A 20,460-nucleotide genomic window follows, 5' to 3' on the forward strand; every position below is an offset into this window, starting at 1 on the left:
CTCTGCAAGACAGGAGGCAGAGTAGAGTATTGCTGGGTGGGAATCCAAATTCTGCAGCTCAAACAAATTGATGAAAGAAAGTAATGCCAATCCGCTGCAGCAGAGTGTCTTGATGCCAGCACTGTGCCAAGTGGTGGAGAACATTTTCTCAGAGGAGTGGTGAAAAGGGGCTTGACCAAAGGGGCTGCTCTGCATGGAGTGTAATAACTGTCTTCTCCACAAGGGGGAGCTTCCTGCCTGGTTTATATAGAGCCCTGATCTCCCAGGTCTCTCAGTCATGGAGAAAGCCTTCATGCTTGGAGGAAGAGTTCTACTCCAGAATCTGTAGAGGTGAGAGAGGAGGTAAACATTGGGGTGGGGGGAGCCAAATATATAGCCCCTTTCTGCACACTTGCCCTCTACATGTGCAGAGGCCTTATTTGAAGATGGAAGCAAGTACAAATTAAAATGGGCATCCTTCCAAAAACGGAATAGCAGGCTATGAAAACGAAATAAATCTCTGCCTGTGAGCCAAGGTAGGGCCTGTTCTGCTCTGGGCTGCAGCCAGGGTTATGTTACTGCCATGAATGGGTGTTTGCAGGCTGCAATGGTAAATACGTGGTTGGCTGGGCACAGTGCAGTTTTAAAAGTGGGTTGGAGAAGCAGGTGCCCAGGACTAGCCGTGAGCTACTTTACAACATGAGACAAGCTACCAGGGCACAACCCCTCTGTTCATGCTTGTCATGCATGAGCTTCCTTAATAGGCAATTCCACATGGCTATTTCCGGTCATTGTTTCGGGGAATGAGCACTACTGAAAGAGATACAGCCATATTGTTCCTGCAAGGCTGCCTTGACACCAGTAGCTACACGGTGTGTAATGTGATGCAACTAAAAGACTTGCGGTTCCCAAACTTTCAAGCCACTGCCCCCTTGGGTTCCATAAACTCATCCCCAGTGTTCCCTCCCCTAGAAAAAGCATGGCTTAGCTGTTTGCATAACCCACCAAAGCAGATAACGATAAAATTCAAAACTGCAGTGATTGCACCTTTATTCAAAATCCAATTAAAACTTTTAAGTTCCAAGTCGATAACATGGATGAACTGGATCCAGTGATGCTAACCTTTTGAAGTCTGATAGTCGTTTACACCTCTGTTGCCCCCCGCTTGCCTCTTAGCACCCCCAGGTAATCCCACTGCCCCTTTTGGAAGCTACATAGCTTGGCACTCCTAATAATTGCTAGTAAAGACTGAAGGGGGACATTTCTGCATCTCTTGCCCAAAGGTAGCTCTGTACCACCTTGTGGGGTTTTTACTGCTACATGTAGCTTGGGGTCTGGCCAGTGCCTGGATGCCACCTGGCAGAAGAAAGGCAAGATTTAAATGTGCAAAAAGAAAAACTTGTTGTTTAGTGGTTTAGTTGTGTCCGACTCTTCGTGACCCCATGGACCAGAGCACGTCAGGCACTCCTGTCTTCCACTGCCTCCCGCAGTTTGGTCAGACTCCTGTTCGTAGCTTCGAGAACACTGTCCAACCATCTCATCCTCTGTCATCCCCTTCTCCTTGTGCCCTCCATCTTTCCCAACATCAGGGTCTTTTCCAGGGAGTCTTCTCTTCTCATGAGGTGGCCAAAGAATTGGAGCCTCAGCTTTAGGATCTGTCCTTCCTAGAGAAACTAGACGAGTCAATAAGATGTGTGTATTGGTTGAATGTTATTTGATAAGTTTGGGTCCAGTTTTCTTCAGAAGTCATTCTGAATGTGAGTCCCTATGGGCAGATTTGATCATCGGCCATCTCAGTGTGCATCGCCCAGCTTATCTTTGTGTGCCAAATTATCTCCTTGGGGTGACCTTCTAGGAACGTGAGAAGAGCCTTCCCAATGGCCCATCCAGTCTAGCATTTTGTTCTCACAGTGGCCAACCAGGTGCAGGATCCAAGCACAAGAACTCTGCTGTGGTTTCCAGCAACTTGGTATTCTGAATAGAATAGAATAGAATAATTTATTGGCCAAGTATCAACCATACTAAGAATTTTGCTTCGACTACATTGCATTGCAATGTAAATAAAGAACATACCTCATACAACCACTATTCCGCTCACAATACAACAGCACAGCGTAAAGACCCCATACCACCAACTGGCCTCCCTTCCGCAGAGCATAGCCAACATGGCTAAGTAGCCACTGAGAGCTGTATCCTCAATGGATTTGTCTAATCCCCTCTTAAAGGTTGGGGCCATCACTGCCTCCTGTGGGAGCAAGTACCATAGTTTAGCTATGCTCTGCATGAACTTTCATTTATGAAACATTCAGCTTCATTAAATGCCTTTGAGTTCTAGTCTTATGAGATACGACGAAAAACTTTTCTCGACCCACTTTCTCAATGCCATGTGTAACTTTACACACCTCTATCATGTCTCCTCTAAACTAAAAAGTCCTAATGCTGCAGAATCTTCTAGGGGATCCACGTCATCCCCATTATCATTCAAGTTGCCCTTTCCTGAGCCTTTTCCAACTCTACAGTATCCTTTTAGAGGTGAGGATTTGAACACCCTGTTCAGTGATCTGTCCAGCAACTCGGAGACAGCTTTGTTGCCTCTCCTGAGCTGCTCCTTCACCTCAAAGCAGGGTCACTCCTAAATAAACACTCCAGCACTTCAGCGTGCTGAAACCGGAGGGCTGGACCAACTCCCAGGTTGCATGACAACTTTTATTTTGGGCATTGGTATTCCTGCAGCGGCGGAACGGCGCCCACAGCAAATTAACAGAGAATGCAGGAGGAAGGCTGGTTTGTTGTAGCCTCAACATAATCGAGGCAATTTGTTTCTGGAGTAGCCTGCTGGATTTTCTCACAAGGCATTTCCTAAGGCCAGATTAAGTGAACAGTTTCAGAGGAAGGAAGGTAATGGTGAGTGTCAAGTTTACTTCGTCCAGAAATTGCTCCTATTCAGCAAAGATATTTAAGGCGGGGGGGCCAGGAAAAGGCATTTCTTATGCTCAGGACAGGCCCCCCCCCCTTGAAAATGATGGGCATGATATACACGGGCCTGTTAATTCCAGTGGGCCTACTCTGCGTAGGAGTTAGTTGGAGACCATCCTATGTTGATGCAGATGTAATGATTACTTTCTAAGACATAAGTAGTATGTGTTTGTTGGGGGGGGGGGGCTGAGTATGCCTGGAAGCAGAGCTGAATTTGCACTTGGGTTCAGCTCCGAATTAAAGCAGAGCTTGGCCAGAGTGTGGCTTTTTCCTTGCTGCTCGGAAATCACAGACATCTGGAACCGAGGTCAGACTTTTGACCCTGAAGCTCTCTCAAAGCTGCTCGCTTTAAAACCCAAATGCATATGAGATGCCTGTGTGGCTATCAGAGGCTTGTACTCTGCACATGCCTCAAAGGATTATGTCCTGAGGTGGACTGGGCTGTCGGAGCCAATGTCCAGAGCCTATTTTGAAGCCTCATGCCACAATTGTGGGTGGGAGTGTGATTTTGTGTCACAGCACAAAATGAGGGGAAGGTTAACCCTCTCCTTCCGTGCCCTTCGGTTGTGACCATAGGCTTTTTTAAAGCTTAAATTGTTACTAATGGCTTGTTTGTTTTTAAGCAAGCCTAATTGTATGGGGGATCAGGGCATGAGAAAGGTGAGGAACCCTGGGCCGGCAGAATGAAGATCCCCTCCTTCCCCATAGAAGGCTGAGCCCATTGAAACCAATGAGATTCCAGATGTATGTATTTTTGCTTATTGCAATTATATCTCACCTTTTTCTTTTGAGGAGCTCAAGGTGGTGTCTTCCCTCTCCTCCATTAATCCCTACAACAACCCTGTAAGGAAGGTTAGGCTTAGGGGCAGCAACTGTCACCCAGGGAACTTCATGGCTAAGTGGGGATTTGAACCCCGGTTTCATCCCCAAACTGCGGCCCTCCAGATGTTTTGGCCTACAACTCCCATGATCCCTAGCTAACAGGACCAGTGGTCGGGGAAGATGGGAATTGTAGTCCAAAACATCTGGAGGGCCAAAGTTTGGGGATGCCTGTCCTAGTCCAACACGGCACTACTCTGGCTCTCACGAGACTTCACTGGCTTCATTCGTCCCATAGACTTCAATGGGAACTACAAGCCAATTTGACACAATCCTTATTTCTGCAAGATAAGTTGGTATAAACCTCAAAGCAGTTTATAAACAAACAAACAAACAAACTATCAGCTATTGAAGATTGCTATGGTCCAGGGGGTCACGAAGAGTCGGACACGACTAAACGACTAAACAACAACAATTGAAAACATTAGAAATAAATAAACAAATGATCCAATTAAAACATGCACCAACATTCTGCATGTCTGGGTAGACTTGCCTAGACGAAAATATTTTAGCAAGTGCCAAATACAGTACAGTGAAGTCACCTGCCTGGTGTCAATTGGCAGGGAGTTCCAAAGTGTGGGTGCTACCACACCAGAAGACTGATTTACAGTATTGCAAATCCGTAATGAATATAATCACCTGGCATGTGTAATGTTGTTGTTTAGTCGTTTAGTCGTGTCCGACTCTTCGTGACCCCATGGACCATAGCACGCCAGGCACTCCTGTCTTCCACTGCCTCCCGCAGTTTGGTCAAACTCATGTTCGTAGCTTCGAGAACACTGTCCAACCATCTCGTTGGCATGTGTAATATGCAGTGCCAATTCCGCAGATGGAAGCAGTTTAGTGGGCTTGTATATAGGACAGTGATGGCGAACCTATGACACGCGTGTCAGATGTGACACGCAGAGCCCTCATTGTTGGCATGTGCCCCATTGGTCCATTCGCACTGTTGTTTTTCCCCCATTTGTTCTCCCGCTCCTCCTACAGCTTGGCTCCGCTGTTAAAACCCGGATTCTTTTTTGTTGTTGTTGCTGCTGGTAGCCAGAGATTGGTTTTTAACCCTTTCTGTGCTGTTTTTTCTGGCGCTTTGGCAGACTATGATTGGGTGTAACAGCGTTCATTTTTTAACCCATTCTGTGCTGGGTTTTTTGGCGCTTTGGCAGACTATGTCGGTGCTGCGTGTTAGTTGTAGCGAAAGTATTATTCATCATTTATTTATGTTCTCTTCCCCCCCAAAAAGCGCAGCAGCTTTGGGGCATCCCCCCCAAAAGCAAAGCAACTTTTGCACCCCCCAAAAAAACCTCCAAAACTTTGGTCAGCAGCTCCCCCCCCAAAAAAAAAGCTCAACAACTCTGGGCACTTTGTGATAAATAAGGGGTTTTTGGTTTCGTTTCGTTTGGTTTGGTTAAATAATTAGTTTTTGGTTTATTAAATACAGTTATATATTACAATTATACATTTTTGTTATTTAAGCTATAAATATCGTGAAATTATGGTTTTTTTCTTGAAGTGACACACCACCCAAGTTATGCTCATTTTTTTGGCGAATTTTGACACACCAAGATCAAAAGGTTGCCCATCACTGATATAGGATATGGGAATATTGCATGCTGCAAAGGGCTTTGTATACTACTGTAATCGTAACATCTTTATCTTGGCCCTGGAGCAAATTGGCAACCAGTGCAGATCTCAGAGCACAGGTGTTAAATGCTGAAAAGACGCCACTCCTGTCAGCAATGGTGCTGCAGCATTTTGCACTAACTGCAAATTTGGAAATTGTATTTAGCAACAAAAACTGACTATACTGTACACACAATGGAAAAAACAAGCAGTGACAACAAAATAATACAAGATCAACAACACAAGGAGTTTTTGATAATAAAGTTGAAATAAAAACCTATTTTCAGTCCAAGGGCCACGTTCCCTTCTGAGCAACTTTTTGAGGGCCACGTCCCTGTGGTGCACTGGGCCAGTAGCAAAAGTGGGCAGAGCAAGGAATGTTAATTTTAACTTTTTAAGCAGGCAATTTTTCACACATACCCTTCTCTGTCCACCATCCAAGTAAGGCAAGTGCTATGATCAGAGTTCAAGGGCACATCCCAGTTGGTCAAAACACCTGAGGAGGATGCAGAGGACATTTCATGAGGGGCATGGCCTGTGAAGGGTGTGTGTGGAATGGAAAGAGCCCTGAGGGCCAGTTAGAGCAGTGTAGAGGGCCACATTCGACTCCCATGCCTTCTGAACCTGCTCTCCTGCAATAAGATTTGGTATATATTGGAGAAGATGGCTAATTTCCTGTGGATGTTTTTTTCTTGTTTGTTTCTTTACAGCTTTTTGTCATCTTGAAGTAAACCTCTAGAAGGTTGCTGGAAATCAGGCCAAGATGACCAAGACTGAGGAAGTGCCAGACAGCCATACATCTGGCGAATTTTATGAGAAATATGAGCCAAAGGAAATCCTGGGGAGGTAATGAAATGAAATAAAATGAAATATATGAGACTAATATTTCTTGTTAATATGCTGCATGTCCCTCAGAACCAGAATATGGATGTAAAATTAACCAGTTGTGGCAATTGGAAAGCTTTTGCCAGGACAATATTTCAATATTTTATATTTATACACACACACACACACACACACACACACACACACACATATATATATAGAGAGAGAGAGAGAGAGCACAAGTACTAGTACACAATACAAGCCTTTTTGAAACTGCCTTGTCAAGAGTCCTATTTCTAGCAACTGTAGTTCTCAGGTATACTGCTATTGGACACGGAGGTTCTATCCAGCCACCATGGCCTATAGCTGTTGCTGCACTATTATCTTTCATAGCATGGGGTGGAGGGCTTGATCTGTCTGATGGGCCCGATCCTGAGTTCCCCCACTTCTGGGCCAGCCACTTTGACAGGTGCAGGGGACTCCTATTGACCCTGCCAAATCACCTTTTTTGGGACCGGTTGGCAATTTGAGAAAGTGCCAGTAAAACAAAATGGCTGCCTGCAGCGGGGCATAATGCAAAATGGCTGCCATGCGTGTGTGCGTGGCATAATACAAAATGGTTCAAAATCCCCACCTAAAAGTGGATGGCCTTGGGAGCCAGTCACTGTCTCTCAGCCTAGCCTACCTCCCATGGTTGTCATTGAGTTCCTTGAAGAAATTGTAGTAATATTAGGATTGACTTTTTTATTGCATTTTCTCCAAGGAGATCAAGGTGGCATACCACATAGTTATCCCCCTCCTCAATTAGTCCCCACAACAACCCTGTGAGGTGGGCTAGGCCGGGAGGGGCAGTGCAGTGGATGGCACCCAAGGGTACCCAGTGAGCTTCTTGGCTGAGGATGGGGCGGGATTTGAACCCTGGTTTCTCAGACTCGTTGCCAGGCACCCCCAAACTTCGGCCCTCCAGATGTTTTGGCCTACAATTTCCATCATCCCTGACCACTGGTCCTCTTAGCTAGGGATCATGGGAGTTGTAGGCCAAAACATCTGGAGGGCCACAGTTTGGGGGTGCCTGCTCTAACCACTACACCACACTGGCCCTAGTACCTATATATTTGTAGATAGGGTGTAGATATAGGGTTTAATCCTTGCCTAAAACCTCTTTTGTCTACTCTGCCCTTCCAGGGGAGTGAGCAGTGTCGTCCGGCGCTGCATTCATAAAGTTACAAGAGAAGAATACGCAGTGAAAATCATAGATATCACGGCTGGGAATCTGTCTCCGGAAGAAATCAAGGAGTTGAGGGACGCCACTCTGAAAGAAATTGACATACTCCAGAAGGTGTCCGGACACCCAAACGTTAGTAAGTCAGGCTTTGGTTCCAGAAATTTCTGACGGAACAACAGCTATGAATTGGGGGGGGGGCGGCAAAAAATGGAGTCTGCTGGCTGTTATTTTCACTGAAGTGAAGGACCTAGACCTCAAGATCTTGCCTGTGGATTTGCTTTGTTTTTATGATTCTGAACTCTGCGTCCCACCATTTGTCAGGAGAAATGTGCTGCTGTCTTTCAAATGCTCAGGGTAAGAACATAAGGAGAGCCTGGCTGCTGGATCAGGCCAAGAGGGACCCATTTGGCCCAGCATTCCGTTCTCACAGTGGCCAGCCAGATGCACCCCACCCATTTCCCTGAAATGTCATCTTCTTCCCTTTTTCCAACTTTAAAAAGAACACACACCTCATTGGCATGCAAGAATAACAAATAAAAGAAAAACAATGCAACTTAAGTAAAATTAAATATATGTGCAAAATGTTTCAATGAGAATAGAAATCGCACTTTGAAAAATATGAATTGATGGGTGTGAGGAACGATGGGGGGGGGGAATCTGGTCTGGGGTCTTGTTATAAACACCTGTGCTGCAGCGTCTCGATTCCTTGTGTGACATTTGCAGTGCCGAGAGAGTAAAATTTCCGAGCCACAAAAAAAATCCTCGTTCTGCTTCCCTCGGTCATTCGCAAGGGTGGACACAGTTTTCTTCCCTGCGATAGATGGTGTTCTCATTTGACACCCCCTGCTCTAAATCCAGCCCCTGCGAGATCCCCACACACGGCCCCAGCTATCGTATTTTCGATCTGCTGATGAATCAGCAGTACCGTAACACACAGGCTATAACTTAAGGAGGACCAGGCACTCCCAGGAAAAGGCTTCCCTTTTCTTGCTATCTGCTCCTTGCCTCGTGACATTTGTAGAGAGGTGCCTAATGCGTTTCTGGGACCCATTTATAATTCCAGGGCTGATTCCAGGGAGTTTTGACAGCAAGGCGTTGACAACCTCTCCCTTGGAAGGTTTCCTAGGCATGTGCACAAGTGGATCAGCCAAGCAGAGGATCAGTTGGTTCCGGGGCCAGAACCACCTGGAGGCAGAGAGATCAGGGGTAACTTTTCATTAGTATGAAATGGCAGCAATTTCTCAGTTACAGCATCTGCTTTGCATGCAGAAGGCCCCACTTTCAATCCCTGGCGGCAATTCCGGGTAGGGATAAGAATGTCCCACACATTGTAGATAGCGCAGAGCTAGGTGGACCAACAGCCTGGGTAAATATAAGACTGTTTCTATCTTCTTATTCAAATAAGAACAACGGGGACTAGAATCATGCTTATTATTTGGGAAAGGGCCGTAGCTCAGTGGCAGAGTATCTGCTCTGCATGCAGAAGATCCTGGGTTCAATTCCTGACAGCATCTCTAGGTAGGGCTTGAGAAGACTAAATTTCTGAAACCCTGGAGTGCCACTGACAGTCATTGTTGACATTACTTACCTAGATCAATAGTCTGCAAGAGATAAGGCAGCTTCCTATATTCCTGTGCCCCCCAAAAAAGTGCATTGGGGGTGGGGGACCACAGCATGAAGTCACATGAGGTCAGGGCAACCGGGTTTGTGTGATGGAAAACAGGAAGACGGTGTCCTGGATTTTGGCTTCAAAGTGTTGGAGGGTATGCTAGCGTCCTTGAGCTATGGGGCCTGCCATTAAGCAGCTAGCAAACCTTCTGTATGTCATGTGACCTGTCCTTGCCCCTGGCCCCCTAGTCTCCCTCTGCCATCACTAGCCTGTTGGCCTCAGGTGTGTCGGAGACATCCATCCCATTGCCAGTGTTAAAATAAGTTTTAACTGCCAGTCCAGCCAGCTTCTGTACATGAAACCACCTTGCCTTTCGCCTCAGGCAGCCAAAATGTCCCAGACTGACTTTGCTGAGTTACGCCATCCACAAAGTATTTTTAAACAATCATACATTTCAACATTTTACAGGCATCACGGTGAAATTTATTTATTGCTCTCCTTATATGATCACGTCTATGTCGATGTGCTATTCATGCCCCATTTTAATTTAATTTAAATTATTTCATACCTGCCGTGCACCATCAAGTGTGTGACAATTATAATCTGCTCTATAGTGAAGGTGCTTAGATGCACATCTGTGGCAGGGAGTTTCCCGATCCAGGGGCTACCACAGAGAAAGCCCTGTCCCAGCCTGTCATTCCCCATACTTCTTAGGGTCCCCTCTGCAGATCTTAACATCTGAGAGGGTCTGTAGGGCAAAGGGGGGGTATTTGAGACAGTAATCCTTGGGGGACAATTATGCTTTGTGGTCTTCTGGATGATGCTGGACTCAACATCCCATCAACCCCAGGTGGCGGCTGGTGGCTTGGCTGGCCCCAGGTGACAGGTGAGGGAGAGCAGGCCTGGTGGAGCCGAACTACAATGGACCATTGCTCAGGGATCTCCAGTTAAATGGCCTTGGAAATCAAGGGGCAGGAAGGACCCTTCCCAGTCTCAAATCTGGGAGAGCCAGTAAAGTGATCTAGACCAGAGTTTCCCAAACCTTTTCAGGCCATCGCAATAAAATTCAAAACAATGAATTGCACATTTATTCAAAATCCAGTTAAATCTATTTAGTTTAACTAATACAACAAAACGAATGGACCTGATCTAGTGATGCCAGCTTTTAAAAGTTTAACTCACACTGGGTCAGAAAAGATATTAACCAGCTTCCCTGGTTGATCTTGCACAGATATCCGCGCTGATTTTTAACTACAGTTCCTAGGATATCTTGAAGGAAAGACATCAACAATGTTAGAGTGGTATAGAACACTTTGTAAAAAGAGCTGTCCGGGCCCTTCCAGCCCAATTCAGCTTTCAAGCCCAGATTTTGTGGAGGTGGTGAATGCTTCAAAGATGATCCCGCATTGCTAAGAATACCATCTTTTCTTTTGCAGTCCAGCTGAAGGACAGCTTTGAATCCAACACGTTCTTCTTCCTGGTGTTTGACCTGTAAGTACTGGTGTTTTTTAACCAACGCATCATACTGAAAGAGCGAGATTTTGCCATGGGCATCCGGGCTGGGGCTTACAAACAAGAGAATGCTTGGAAATGGTTTGGGGAGCATTTCAGCTAGTGAAAAATGCAGCTACTACTCGCCTGCATACGGGCTTGAGCCACCATATTAGTGGGTCGCCTGTTTCGAAATCTAAGAAGAGGCCTGCTGGATCAGAGCAAAGGTTCCTCCAGCCAAGCCTCCTGCTTCTCGCAATGGTCAACGATAAACGTTCCCATGGCACGAAGGGAGCAGCTGTCCTCCTCTCCACCTCTCTGTTGTGGGGCTGGCTCAGATTTCCTCGTAACCTTTGCTAAGGCCTCTGCTGCTGTCACAGATCCTTGGGGGTCTATTTTTAGCCACCCTGCATTTGTGTAATAGCTGGTGGGGTGGCTGTTTTAACCGGAGTTTTTCCTGCACGAATATTATTGACACATTTATAATGCACTCTGAGTAAGCAAATTCTCCTAACATCCTTTTTCAGACACACTTTTTCTTACTTCTCTTCACATATCAATTATCTGTTAAACCATATGCCATAATTCATTCATAATGATACAGTCATTAGAATTTATCCAAATGTATCTTCTGGCAGAAGTTCTGATTCCCATGAGTGCTTTAAATATGTATCCTGACCTGTGGAATTCATATCCCCATTTCTGACCAAGCTTATCTTTTGAACCATGAGGTCTAGAGGCTTAAGAAATACACCCCAAAACCCTGGGATTTGGAGGCCAGTTGAAGTATACCTTGGATGTTTTAGGAGCGCTGTTTGATCTGTAAAAGGGGAAAGAGGAGTTGTGAAGCCTTCAACCTTCCCCACATCAGCTAGTTTCCTTTGCTTATTATTTTGCTAATTTTGTTTTCCCTCCCTCAACTTAGAATGAAGAGAGGGGAGCTTTTTGATTACCTCACAGAGAAGGTGACCTTAAGTGAGAAGGAAACCAGGTAAGGCGTTCCAGCCCCCTCTGTTTCAACCGCCCTACAGAGGCAAAATGGGGGTGATAATACTGGCCTACCACACAGGGCTGTTGTGAGGCTTGATTAGAATTGTCAACGTGCATCCCAGGTCCAGTTTTTTGCATGGCAAAATATTGGGAGTTGGGTTTTCTAGAGACATGAACCACTGTAATAAGAGGTCTGGGACTGAGCCCGAGAGAGAGAACCGATTTGCTCTGAAGACAAGTGTCCTGTGAATTAATCTTTGGATAGGATTGATTAGAAAGGGTTGATTTAGGCATGATAAGTGGCTTAGTGTTCCCTGGAATGCCAGGATCTCTATGTTATCACCCAACTCCCCCATCTCTTCAAAGCATCTCATGTCCCTCCATCCTTACTTTATTCAAATCTCTCCTGTTGTTGAAAGCCACCATTTTAAAACCTGCCTTCTCTTTTTGCTCCCCACCTCGACTTCATGCCAATCTAGCACTACTGTTACTCCTTCACTACAAATCCTCCTTTGGAGCTGTGTGGTGACAGCCTTATATTTCTATGTCTATCGGGTGTATGTGTGTTATAATGATACAATTGTAAACAAAACAACTGATAAAAAGACGAGAGAAATATACTATGATGGCAGCTTTATCTGTTTCTCATTATCAATTTAGGGTACATTTCATTTCCCTCTAGCCTCATGTTTTGTAGCCTGTGTGTATATATATTGGTTTTATTTATTTCATAAAATTTATACGCCACTTGGTTGTACAAAAAAAAAAAAAACCCTCAAAGCGATTTGCAAAAATAGATAAAACAATGAAATTACAAATGAGAAGAATTAACAACAATAATTTCAGACTTTTGAAAAGGTAAGGTAATAATGGACTAAAAACAGATTAAAACTTGTGCCGGCTTTCTGAACAAATGGGTAGGGTTATCTAATCAATGTTAAAAGAAGGTACAAAAAAGAGTGAATTGAAGGCACTTAGTATACCTGAAGGAGCGTCTCCACCCCCATCGTTCTGTCCGGACACTGAGGTCCAGAGCCGAGGGCCTTCTGGCGGTTCCCTCGTTGCGAGAAGCCAAGTTACAGGGAACCAGGCAGAGGGCCTTCTCGGTAGTGGCACCCACCCTGTGGAATGCCCTCCATCAGATGTCAAAGAGAAAAACAACTACCAGACTTATAGAAGACATCTGAAGGCAGCCTTGTTTAGGGAAGCTTTTAAAGTTTAATAGATTATTGTATTTTAATATTTTGTTGGAAGCCGCCCAGAGTGGCTGCGGTATAAAGAATAATAATAATAATAATAATTATTATTATTATTATTATTATTAGGCGCCTAGTGTTAATAGGCAGGGAGTTCCAAATTGTTGGTGCTACCCCACTAAAATATCGAGTTGGTTTTGTTTCTGTTTCTCTCTGGGTTAGGCAATGTGGTGCCCTCCAGATGTTGCTGGACTTCATCAGGCCCAGCCAGTATGGCCAATGGTCAGGGATGATGGGAGATTCCAGTAACATCTGGAGGGTACCACACAGGCTCCCCTGATCTATCCATCCATGCATCTGCGTACTCCCAGACCACTGCAAAGCAGTAGGGAACAGTAGGGAATACCCAGTAGGGTGGTTTCCTTTCGATAAGAAGCGTCCGCTCTCTCTCCCTGCAGGAAGATCATGCGTGCTCTCCTGGAAGTCATCCAGTATCTCCACAGCATGAACATTGTCCACAGGGATCTCAAGCCAGAGAACATCCTTCTGGACGACGACATGAACATCAAACTGACCGACTTTGGCTTCTCCTGTCAGCTGCACAGAGACGAAAAGCTCAAAGGTGGCATGGCGGGCTTATGGCAAAGATTGGAAACTGTGGGGTGGTGAAGGTGGAGGCTGCATTCTAACCCTTGCCCCCTAAAAAAAAAAGTAAAAAAGTAGGAACTTAGGAAGCTGCTCCATATCAGGGGTGGGAACCTTTTTCAACCCAAGGGCCACATTCCCTTACAGGAAAACCACCCAGGGGTCAGTGGCTGGAGTGGATGGGGCCAGAGGGAAAAAGTGGGTGGAGTAACTAGTGGGACCCTTACCTTGGTACAATATGGAACCTTAAACACACACACACACACACACACACACACACACACACACACACACACCATTGTATCCGCACAAGCAAAAGGTTTTATATTTTTAATATTATTTGATTTGTTAACAAAAAGAAAGTGCAAACATGAAAGAAAACAAAGAATAGAAACTGTAAATCCTAAAGCGTCACAGCTTGGAAAGAGAAAATGTTCAAATTTATGGCAGAGCTCCAAAGGGAGGCCAGAGAACTCTGAGGGAAATTGCTGCATGTTTGCTTTTTCATCTTGTGTCCAGAATGGAAACAAATCCACAAATGTTATTGGTGTTCCCTGTTGCTGTTTTCTGCCCACAAACCATGTATTGTTGATGACTTTCCCGCTAATCTGCATTGTGTTCCTTTGCCCTGAAACGAATGGCGTGGAATTAGGTAAAATTATGCCATTGCTAAGAGATGAATAATGTAGTTTTTGCCAGAAGGTGAACTGCAGTGGAAAGGAAACAGTGCTGCATGCTGTGTAGACAGAGCGGAGCAGAAATAAATTCCTTCCTACAGCCTTAGTTCTAAGGAACGCATTCTGCTCCAGGGCCAGAAGATCCCCATCTGTGCTCTATACTGAGTCCATCTAGTTTAGTACTGTGCACACTGGCCATACAGGGTTTCAGACGGGTATTTTCCAAACACCTAAAGGTGCTGTAGGTTGAGCCTGGAAAACCTCACCATGCAAACAATGAGTCAAAGCCCTTTCCCATCTTACAAGCCCACAATCATACTGTCCAAAACTGCTGCATCTGTCTAGACAAAAAATCCTGAAACTTGCATGTTTCCCACACGCATCTGGTTGGCCACTGTGAGAACAGGATGCTGGACTAGATAGGTCTTGGCCCGATCCCACAGGCTCTCCTTAGGTTCTTAACTTGCTTTGAGCCAATGGGATTTTAATAATAATTAATAACAACTGATATTACTTTTAACAAGCATTTAGCTTTTTATTCCTTTTCTTTGCAGAGATCTGTGGAACTCCTGGCTACTTGGCTCCCGAAATACTAGAATGTTCCATGGATCCAGACCATCCAGGTTATGGGAAGGAAGTTGACATGTAAGCAGAACCAATATATCAGGAATCCCCAAACTTCGGCCCTCCAGATGTTTCGGACTACAATTCCCATCATCCCTGACCACTGGTCCTGTTAGCTAGGGATCATGGGACTTGTAGGCCAAAACATCTAGAGGGCCACAGTTTGGGGATGCCTGCAATATATCATCATGGGGTGGGGGAACAGACTTACCTAAAAGATCACACACCCCTCGAGGAACTTACCTGGGTGCTCAGATACTTGGGGAAGCACCTTCTCTTGATCCCATCAGCATCAGAAGCACAGCCCCTGACCCAGGAGAGAGCCTCCTCCGTGGCTGCTCCCAGATTGCAGCATTCCCTCCCCAAAGAGGCCAGACTGGCTCCCTCCTTGTTATCCACCCACCAGCACACTATTGGAATTACCCAACCCTTCTGTCTCCATCCACCCTTCGTTCTGCATGACTCTCGGTGCGCGCTGCGTCTGCTTTACATTACGCACGGCTCAGGCACGGATGCATTTAATTATGGGGGTGGGATTGCTTGTTCCAGGTGGAGCACCGGGGTCATCATGTACACCTTGCTGGCAGGATCCCCTCCGTTCTGGCACCGGAAGCAGATGCTGATGCTGAGGATGATCATGAACGGGGACTACAAGTTCGGCTCCCCGGAGTGGGACGATCAGTCGGACACCGTCAAGGACCTGGTGGGTGGTGTTTTGAGAGGGAGGGCGGAAGGGCCATAGCTCCGTGGCAGAGCATCTGCTTGGCATGCACAAGGCCCCAGCTTCAACCCACTGTATCTCCAGGTAGGGCCCCTCTGCCTGAAACCCTGGAGAGCTACAGCCATTCAGTGTAGCTGACAGTGAGCAAGGTGGACCCAATTGCCTGACTGCATATAAGGCCGCTTTCTAAGTTCCTGTGAACAACAGATTTAAAGTATAATATTTTGTTGTTTGGGATGCGGGTGGCGCTGTGGGTTAAACCACAGAGCCTAGGGCTTGCCGATCAGAAAGTTGGAGGTTCGAATCCCCGCGACTGGGGGAACTCCCGTTGCTCGGTCCCTGCTCCTGCCAACCTAGCAGTTCGAAAGCACAACAAAGTGCAAGTAGATAAATAGGTACTGCTTCGGTGGGAAGGTAAACGGCGCTTCCGTGCGCTGCTCTGGTTTGCCAGAAGTGGCTTAGTCATGCTGGCCACATGACCTGGAAGCTGTAGGCCGGCTCCCTCGGCCAATAATGCGAGATGAGCAAGCAACCCCAGAGTCGGTCACGACTGGACCTAATGGTCAGGGGTCCCTTTAGGTAAAGGTAAAGGGACCCCTGACCATTAGGTCCAGTCGTGACCGACTCTGGGGTTGCATGCTCATCTCACATTATTGGCCGAGGGAGCCAGCGTATAGCTTCCAGGTCATGTGGCCAGCATGACAAAGCCGCTTCTGGCAAACCAGAGCAGCACATGGAAACGCCGTTTACCTTCCCGCTGTAGCGGTTCCTATTTATCTACTTGCATTTTGACGTGCTTTTGAACTGCTAGGTTGGCAGGAGCAGGGACCAAGCAACAGGAGCTCACCCCGTCACAGGGAATTGAACCGCCGACCTTCTGATCAGCAAGCCCTAGGCTCAGTGGTTTAACCCACAGCGCCACCTGGGTCCCTTCAGGGGTCCCTTTACCTTTACCTTTATTTGTTGTTTAAGCGGAAGGGGCTGTAGCTCAGGGGTGGAGCATATTCGTTGCATGCAGAAGGTTTCAGGTTCATCTCCACATAGGGTGGGGAACGTCCGTCTTCTGAAACTCAAAGAGCTACTGCCAGTCAGTGTAGACAATACTGAGCTAGTTGCAGGGACAGACTTTGGTAGTATGGTGTCCTGAGCAAGGAGAATATTTGGTGGCCCATATATTTCTTATTTTCACAGCAATTCCTTTTTGTACTTGGGAGTAGGTACTTTTATTATTATTATTAGCCCCCTTAGCTTGGTGCCCCATGTGGGGGAACCACCCACACCACCCTATATCTGGCGCTGCTAGATGGCCTGACTCTGTATAAGCAGCTTCCTATTTAAATTGACCCTTTGTTTAGAATCAGGAGGACTAGAATCTTCCTTTTTCCCCAGTATAGGCAGCTTCCTATGTTCACTTGCCAGGTCTCCTGACCCTCAGGAAGAAAAGGCAACTCAGAAGTCAGAACAATTACAAACAGGGTGCAGAAACTGAATTGAGATCCCCACCCCTTCCACACTCATAACGGCCAGACCTTTAACTACACCACCTGAATTTTCTGGGGTGCAATTGAATCCCCCTTGAAAACAGAGACAGTCTAAAAGAGTCCACGGTCTCTAAACCCCCCGGGTGGCCCCTAATTCAAGGCCTGCACAATTTATAATCAGGCAAGCAAAAAAAAAAGAGTTTGATTGCTAGGTATGTGCCAGGCCATGATCTGCGGCTGGTGAGCTGTGACTCGCGCAGGGCAGATGGCAAATTGTCTGGGCCCCAGTTCATGCTTTAGCAGCCCCCGAAGCCTTCTTGCAGCCCAACCTCAGCTCTTCTTCCTCTGCCTACAGATCGCCCACTTCTTGGTGGTGAAGCCGCAACACCGCTACACCGTGGAAGATGCCCTCGCCCACCCCTTCTTCCAGCAGTATGTCGTGGAGGAGGTCCGGCACTTCAGCCCCTTCCGGAAATTCAGGGTAAGTGACTTAGCCAGGTCCTGCTGGGGGGCTCACGTGGCCCAGTGTCTGACTCCCAGATGTCGCCTTTCACCATAGATTTCCAGTCCCTTTCCCTTTCTTTAGCTGTGATTATTGCATTGCTGGGGGTTGAACTAAATGACCCTTGGGATCCTTTCCAACTCTAAAATTTTATGACATGGCCTGCTGTGCACTGGAAGCTCCCCCTTGTTCTTTTTATCACTTAACACTCATTTCCCCAGGCATCGTATAAGCTGTGCTGGCTGAGGCTGATGGGAGTTGAGAGTCCAAAACAGCTGGTGACTGCAGCTTGGCAAAGACTGGTCCTCTGTAGAAGCTGGGCCTGACCTAAACAGGTTTCCCCCTCCCAAAAGTCAATTATTGACGCTGAAGATCATTCCAAAGCAGTTAAATTGATACGAGATTCCTCAGTCAAAAGACAGGCAATAAGTCAATGAAATGCTCCCTAAACATAAGGGCCTGCTGGATGAGGCCAACAGCCCAGCTAGTCCAGCATCCTGTGCTCACAGTGGCCAATCCAGATGCCTCTTCTGGGAAACCTGCAAGCAGGATCCAAGCACAAGAGCACACTACCCTCCTCAGTTTCCCAGAAAATAGCCATCGTGGTTAGTAGTCATTGACACCCCTCTCGGAGAGCCAGTGTGGTGTAGTGGTTAAGAGCGGTAGACTCGTAATCTGGTGAACCGGGTTCGCGTCTCTGCTCCTCCACATGCAGCTGCTGGGTGACCTTGGGCTAGTCACACTTCTCTGAAGTCTCTCAGCCCCACTCACCTCACAGAGTGTTTGTTGTGGGGAAGGAAGGGAAAGGAGAATGTTAGCCGCTTTGAGACTCCTTCGGGTAGTGATAAAGCGGGATATCAAATCCAAACTCTTCTTCTCTCCTCCTCCATGAATTTGTCTAATCCTCTTTTAAAGCCATCCAGTTTGGTGGCCGTCACTGCCTCCTGCAGAAGTGAGTTCCGCAGTTTAACCTATGTGCTGTCCTTTCGTTTTATCAGCCTACAGCCCTCGTCACTGACGAGTTTCTAAACATGTTCCGTCTCCCTCTCCAGGTCATCTGCTTGACTGTCTTGGCATCGGTGCGCATCTACCTCAACTACCGCAACGTCAAGCCCGTCACCCGGGACGTGCTGCAGCGGGACCCCTACAGCCTGAAGCCTGTCCGCAAAATGATTGACGCTTGTGCCTTCCGGATCTACGGGCACTGGGTGAAGAAGGGTGAAGCCCAGAACCGGGCCGCTCTCTTTGAAAACACTCCTAAGGCTGTTCTGTTCAGCTTGGCAGCCGAGGAAGAGATGTTCTGAGTTCCAGCACACTCTGTGGTCAGGCGAAGCCTCCCAGCGTGTTAACAGCTAAAGCGAAACTTTATGATTTACTTTTAAAAAACAACTCATATTGCCTTTTCTCCATGGAGCTCAGCTACACTCCCTGCTCACCATTTTAATCTTCCCTACAACGATGTGAGATAGGCTAGGGTGAACAATCTCCAGCGAACTTTATGGCTGAGCTGGGTGGAGATTTGAACCCAGTCTTAGTCTGGCAATCTAACCACTGTACCACATGCTCTCATTATATATACTTTCCTTAATTACACAGTCTGAGACACACCAAAATTGTAACTATATAGTAGTGCTTTAGAAACTTGCAGAATTTTGTCTGGTTTTTCTTCCAGGACTTGGGGGGGGGGCATTGTTTAAATCTCTAATAGGCCCCATCCTGAGAGTGGCAGACAAAAATATGCAAGGTGATATATGCTCAGAAATTTAATGCAGGCATCCAATATCCCTACATTTCAGGGGCTTGGGCTCAATAACCCTTGAGGGCCCTTCCAGCTCTACAATTCTGATTCTGTTAACCATTTTGAAGCGGTAAACTCCAGCCACTGAAGGGTCATCTCCATGCAACGTAAAAAGGGGTGCATGACAGGAAGAAATTCAACAGAGCCTCTGGAGAAACTCAACAGGTGAAGCAAGCTTCTTTTCACCCCCAGCATATGGCTGTTTAAATGAGGAGGCAGAGAAGCTGCTGTATGGAAAGGAGGAGCCCCAAGGCCCTTAAACATCTTAGAAATATTGAGTTTGCTGCCCCAAGAAATCTTTTAAGACTAGACAAAAGCATGGCATTTTCCAGGAGCTGAGTGGTGAGAGATATACATGGAACCTCCAGGGTCAGAGGCTGTATACCTCAGAATACCAGATCATAGGGCACAAACAATGGGATTGGGCAGGAGGAGTGGGGGTTGCCTCTTGCTTTCAAGTTCGGCTTCTCGTGTTCCTGAAGGCGTCTGTGCAGCCAGCGTTGGAAACAAGGATGCTGGACCAGGAGGCAGGCCTTTGCATCCTCTGGTTGGCCTGCCATGGACTCTGGAACACAACTGCTGCTTCATGTCTGTGTTGCGATGCCCCGTGGCAAATTGAGTGTCCCGCAAGCCTTATAAAAGGTGCTGATGAACTACAACTCCCATCAGCCCTAGCAAGCACAACCAATGGTCAGGGCTGATGGGAGTTGTAGTTCAGCAACATATGGAGGGCAAGGGATGTCCCCCACACTTCCTGTTATATATAGCATCAGGGGTGTGAAATATTTATTATGACTGCACACATGGAAGGGAATGGATTAGTTTTCTAGGGGAGGGATTGATTTAAGAATGAATAAATGTGCTTTATTTATTGGAAGGGATTGATTTATTGGAAGGGATTGATTTAAGAATGAATAAATGTGCTTTATTTATTGGAAGTGGACTTTTGTTGCAAAGTTGCAGGGAACTAGGCAGAGGGCCTTCTCGGTGGTGGCGCCTGCCCTGTGGAACGCCCTCCCAACAGATGTCAAAGAGGAAAACAACTACCAGACTTTTAGAAGACATCTGAAGGCAGCCCTGTTCAGGGAGGCTTTTAATGTTTAATAGATTATTGTGTTTTATTTTTCTGTTGGAAGCCACCCAGAGTGGCTGGGAAAACCCAGCCAGATGGGCAGGGTATAAATAATAAATTATTATTATTATTATTATTCATTGCACAGAG

The 20,460-nt window shown here is 46.5% G+C and overlaps 1 protein-coding gene across 4 annotated transcripts; it reads left to right on the top strand.

Moving 5' to 3' along the window:
• Positions 1 to 278: 278 nt before the first annotated feature.
• On the top strand, positions 279 to 20,447 carry PHKG1 (phosphorylase kinase catalytic subunit gamma 1). 4 transcript variants are annotated; one of them, XM_088658237.1, is made up of 10 exons: positions 279 to 330; positions 6,165 to 6,300; positions 7,465 to 7,640; positions 10,550 to 10,604; positions 11,530 to 11,595; positions 13,249 to 13,412; positions 14,667 to 14,757; positions 15,286 to 15,439; positions 17,294 to 17,419; positions 18,493 to 20,447. In XM_088658237.1, the coding sequence occupies exons 2-10, from the start codon at positions 6,218 to 6,220 to the stop codon at positions 18,742 to 18,744; spliced, it is 1,167 nt and encodes a 388-aa protein (XP_088514363.1). In that variant the 5' UTR covers positions 279 to 330; positions 6,165 to 6,217; the 3' UTR covers positions 18,745 to 20,447. The 4 variants fall into 4 exon arrangements, with proteins under 4 accessions (XP_088514363.1, XP_034995492.1, XP_088514361.1 ...); XM_035139601.3 differs by lacking the exon at positions 279 to 330 and adding an exon at positions 2,729 to 2,883; XM_088658235.1 differs by lacking the exon at positions 279 to 330 and adding an exon at positions 2,729 to 2,877.
• Positions 20,448 to 20,460: the final 13 nt, after the last annotated feature.

The sequence above is a fragment of the Zootoca vivipara genome, chromosome 14 (genome assembly GCF_965207765.1).
Source record: "Zootoca vivipara chromosome 14, rZooViv2.hap1.1, whole genome shotgun sequence".
NCBI classification, from domain to species: Eukaryota; Metazoa; Chordata; class Lepidosauria; order Squamata; family Lacertidae; genus Zootoca; species Zootoca vivipara.

Excerpts from the sequence above, each read along its gene's own strand:
- PHKG1 (XM_088658237.1), top strand. The coding sequence starts at position 6,218 with ATGACCAAGACTGAGGAAGTGCCAGACAGCCATACATCTGGCGAATTT. Across the intron at positions 7,641-10,549 it reads GTCCGGACACCCAAACGTTA|TCCAGCTGAAGGACAGCTTT; the intron begins GTAAGTCAGGCT and ends TTTCTTTTGCAG. Across the intron at positions 17,420-18,492 it reads GCCCCTTCCGGAAATTCAGG|GTCATCTGCTTGACTGTCTT; the intron begins GTAAGTGACTTA and ends CTCCCTCTCCAG.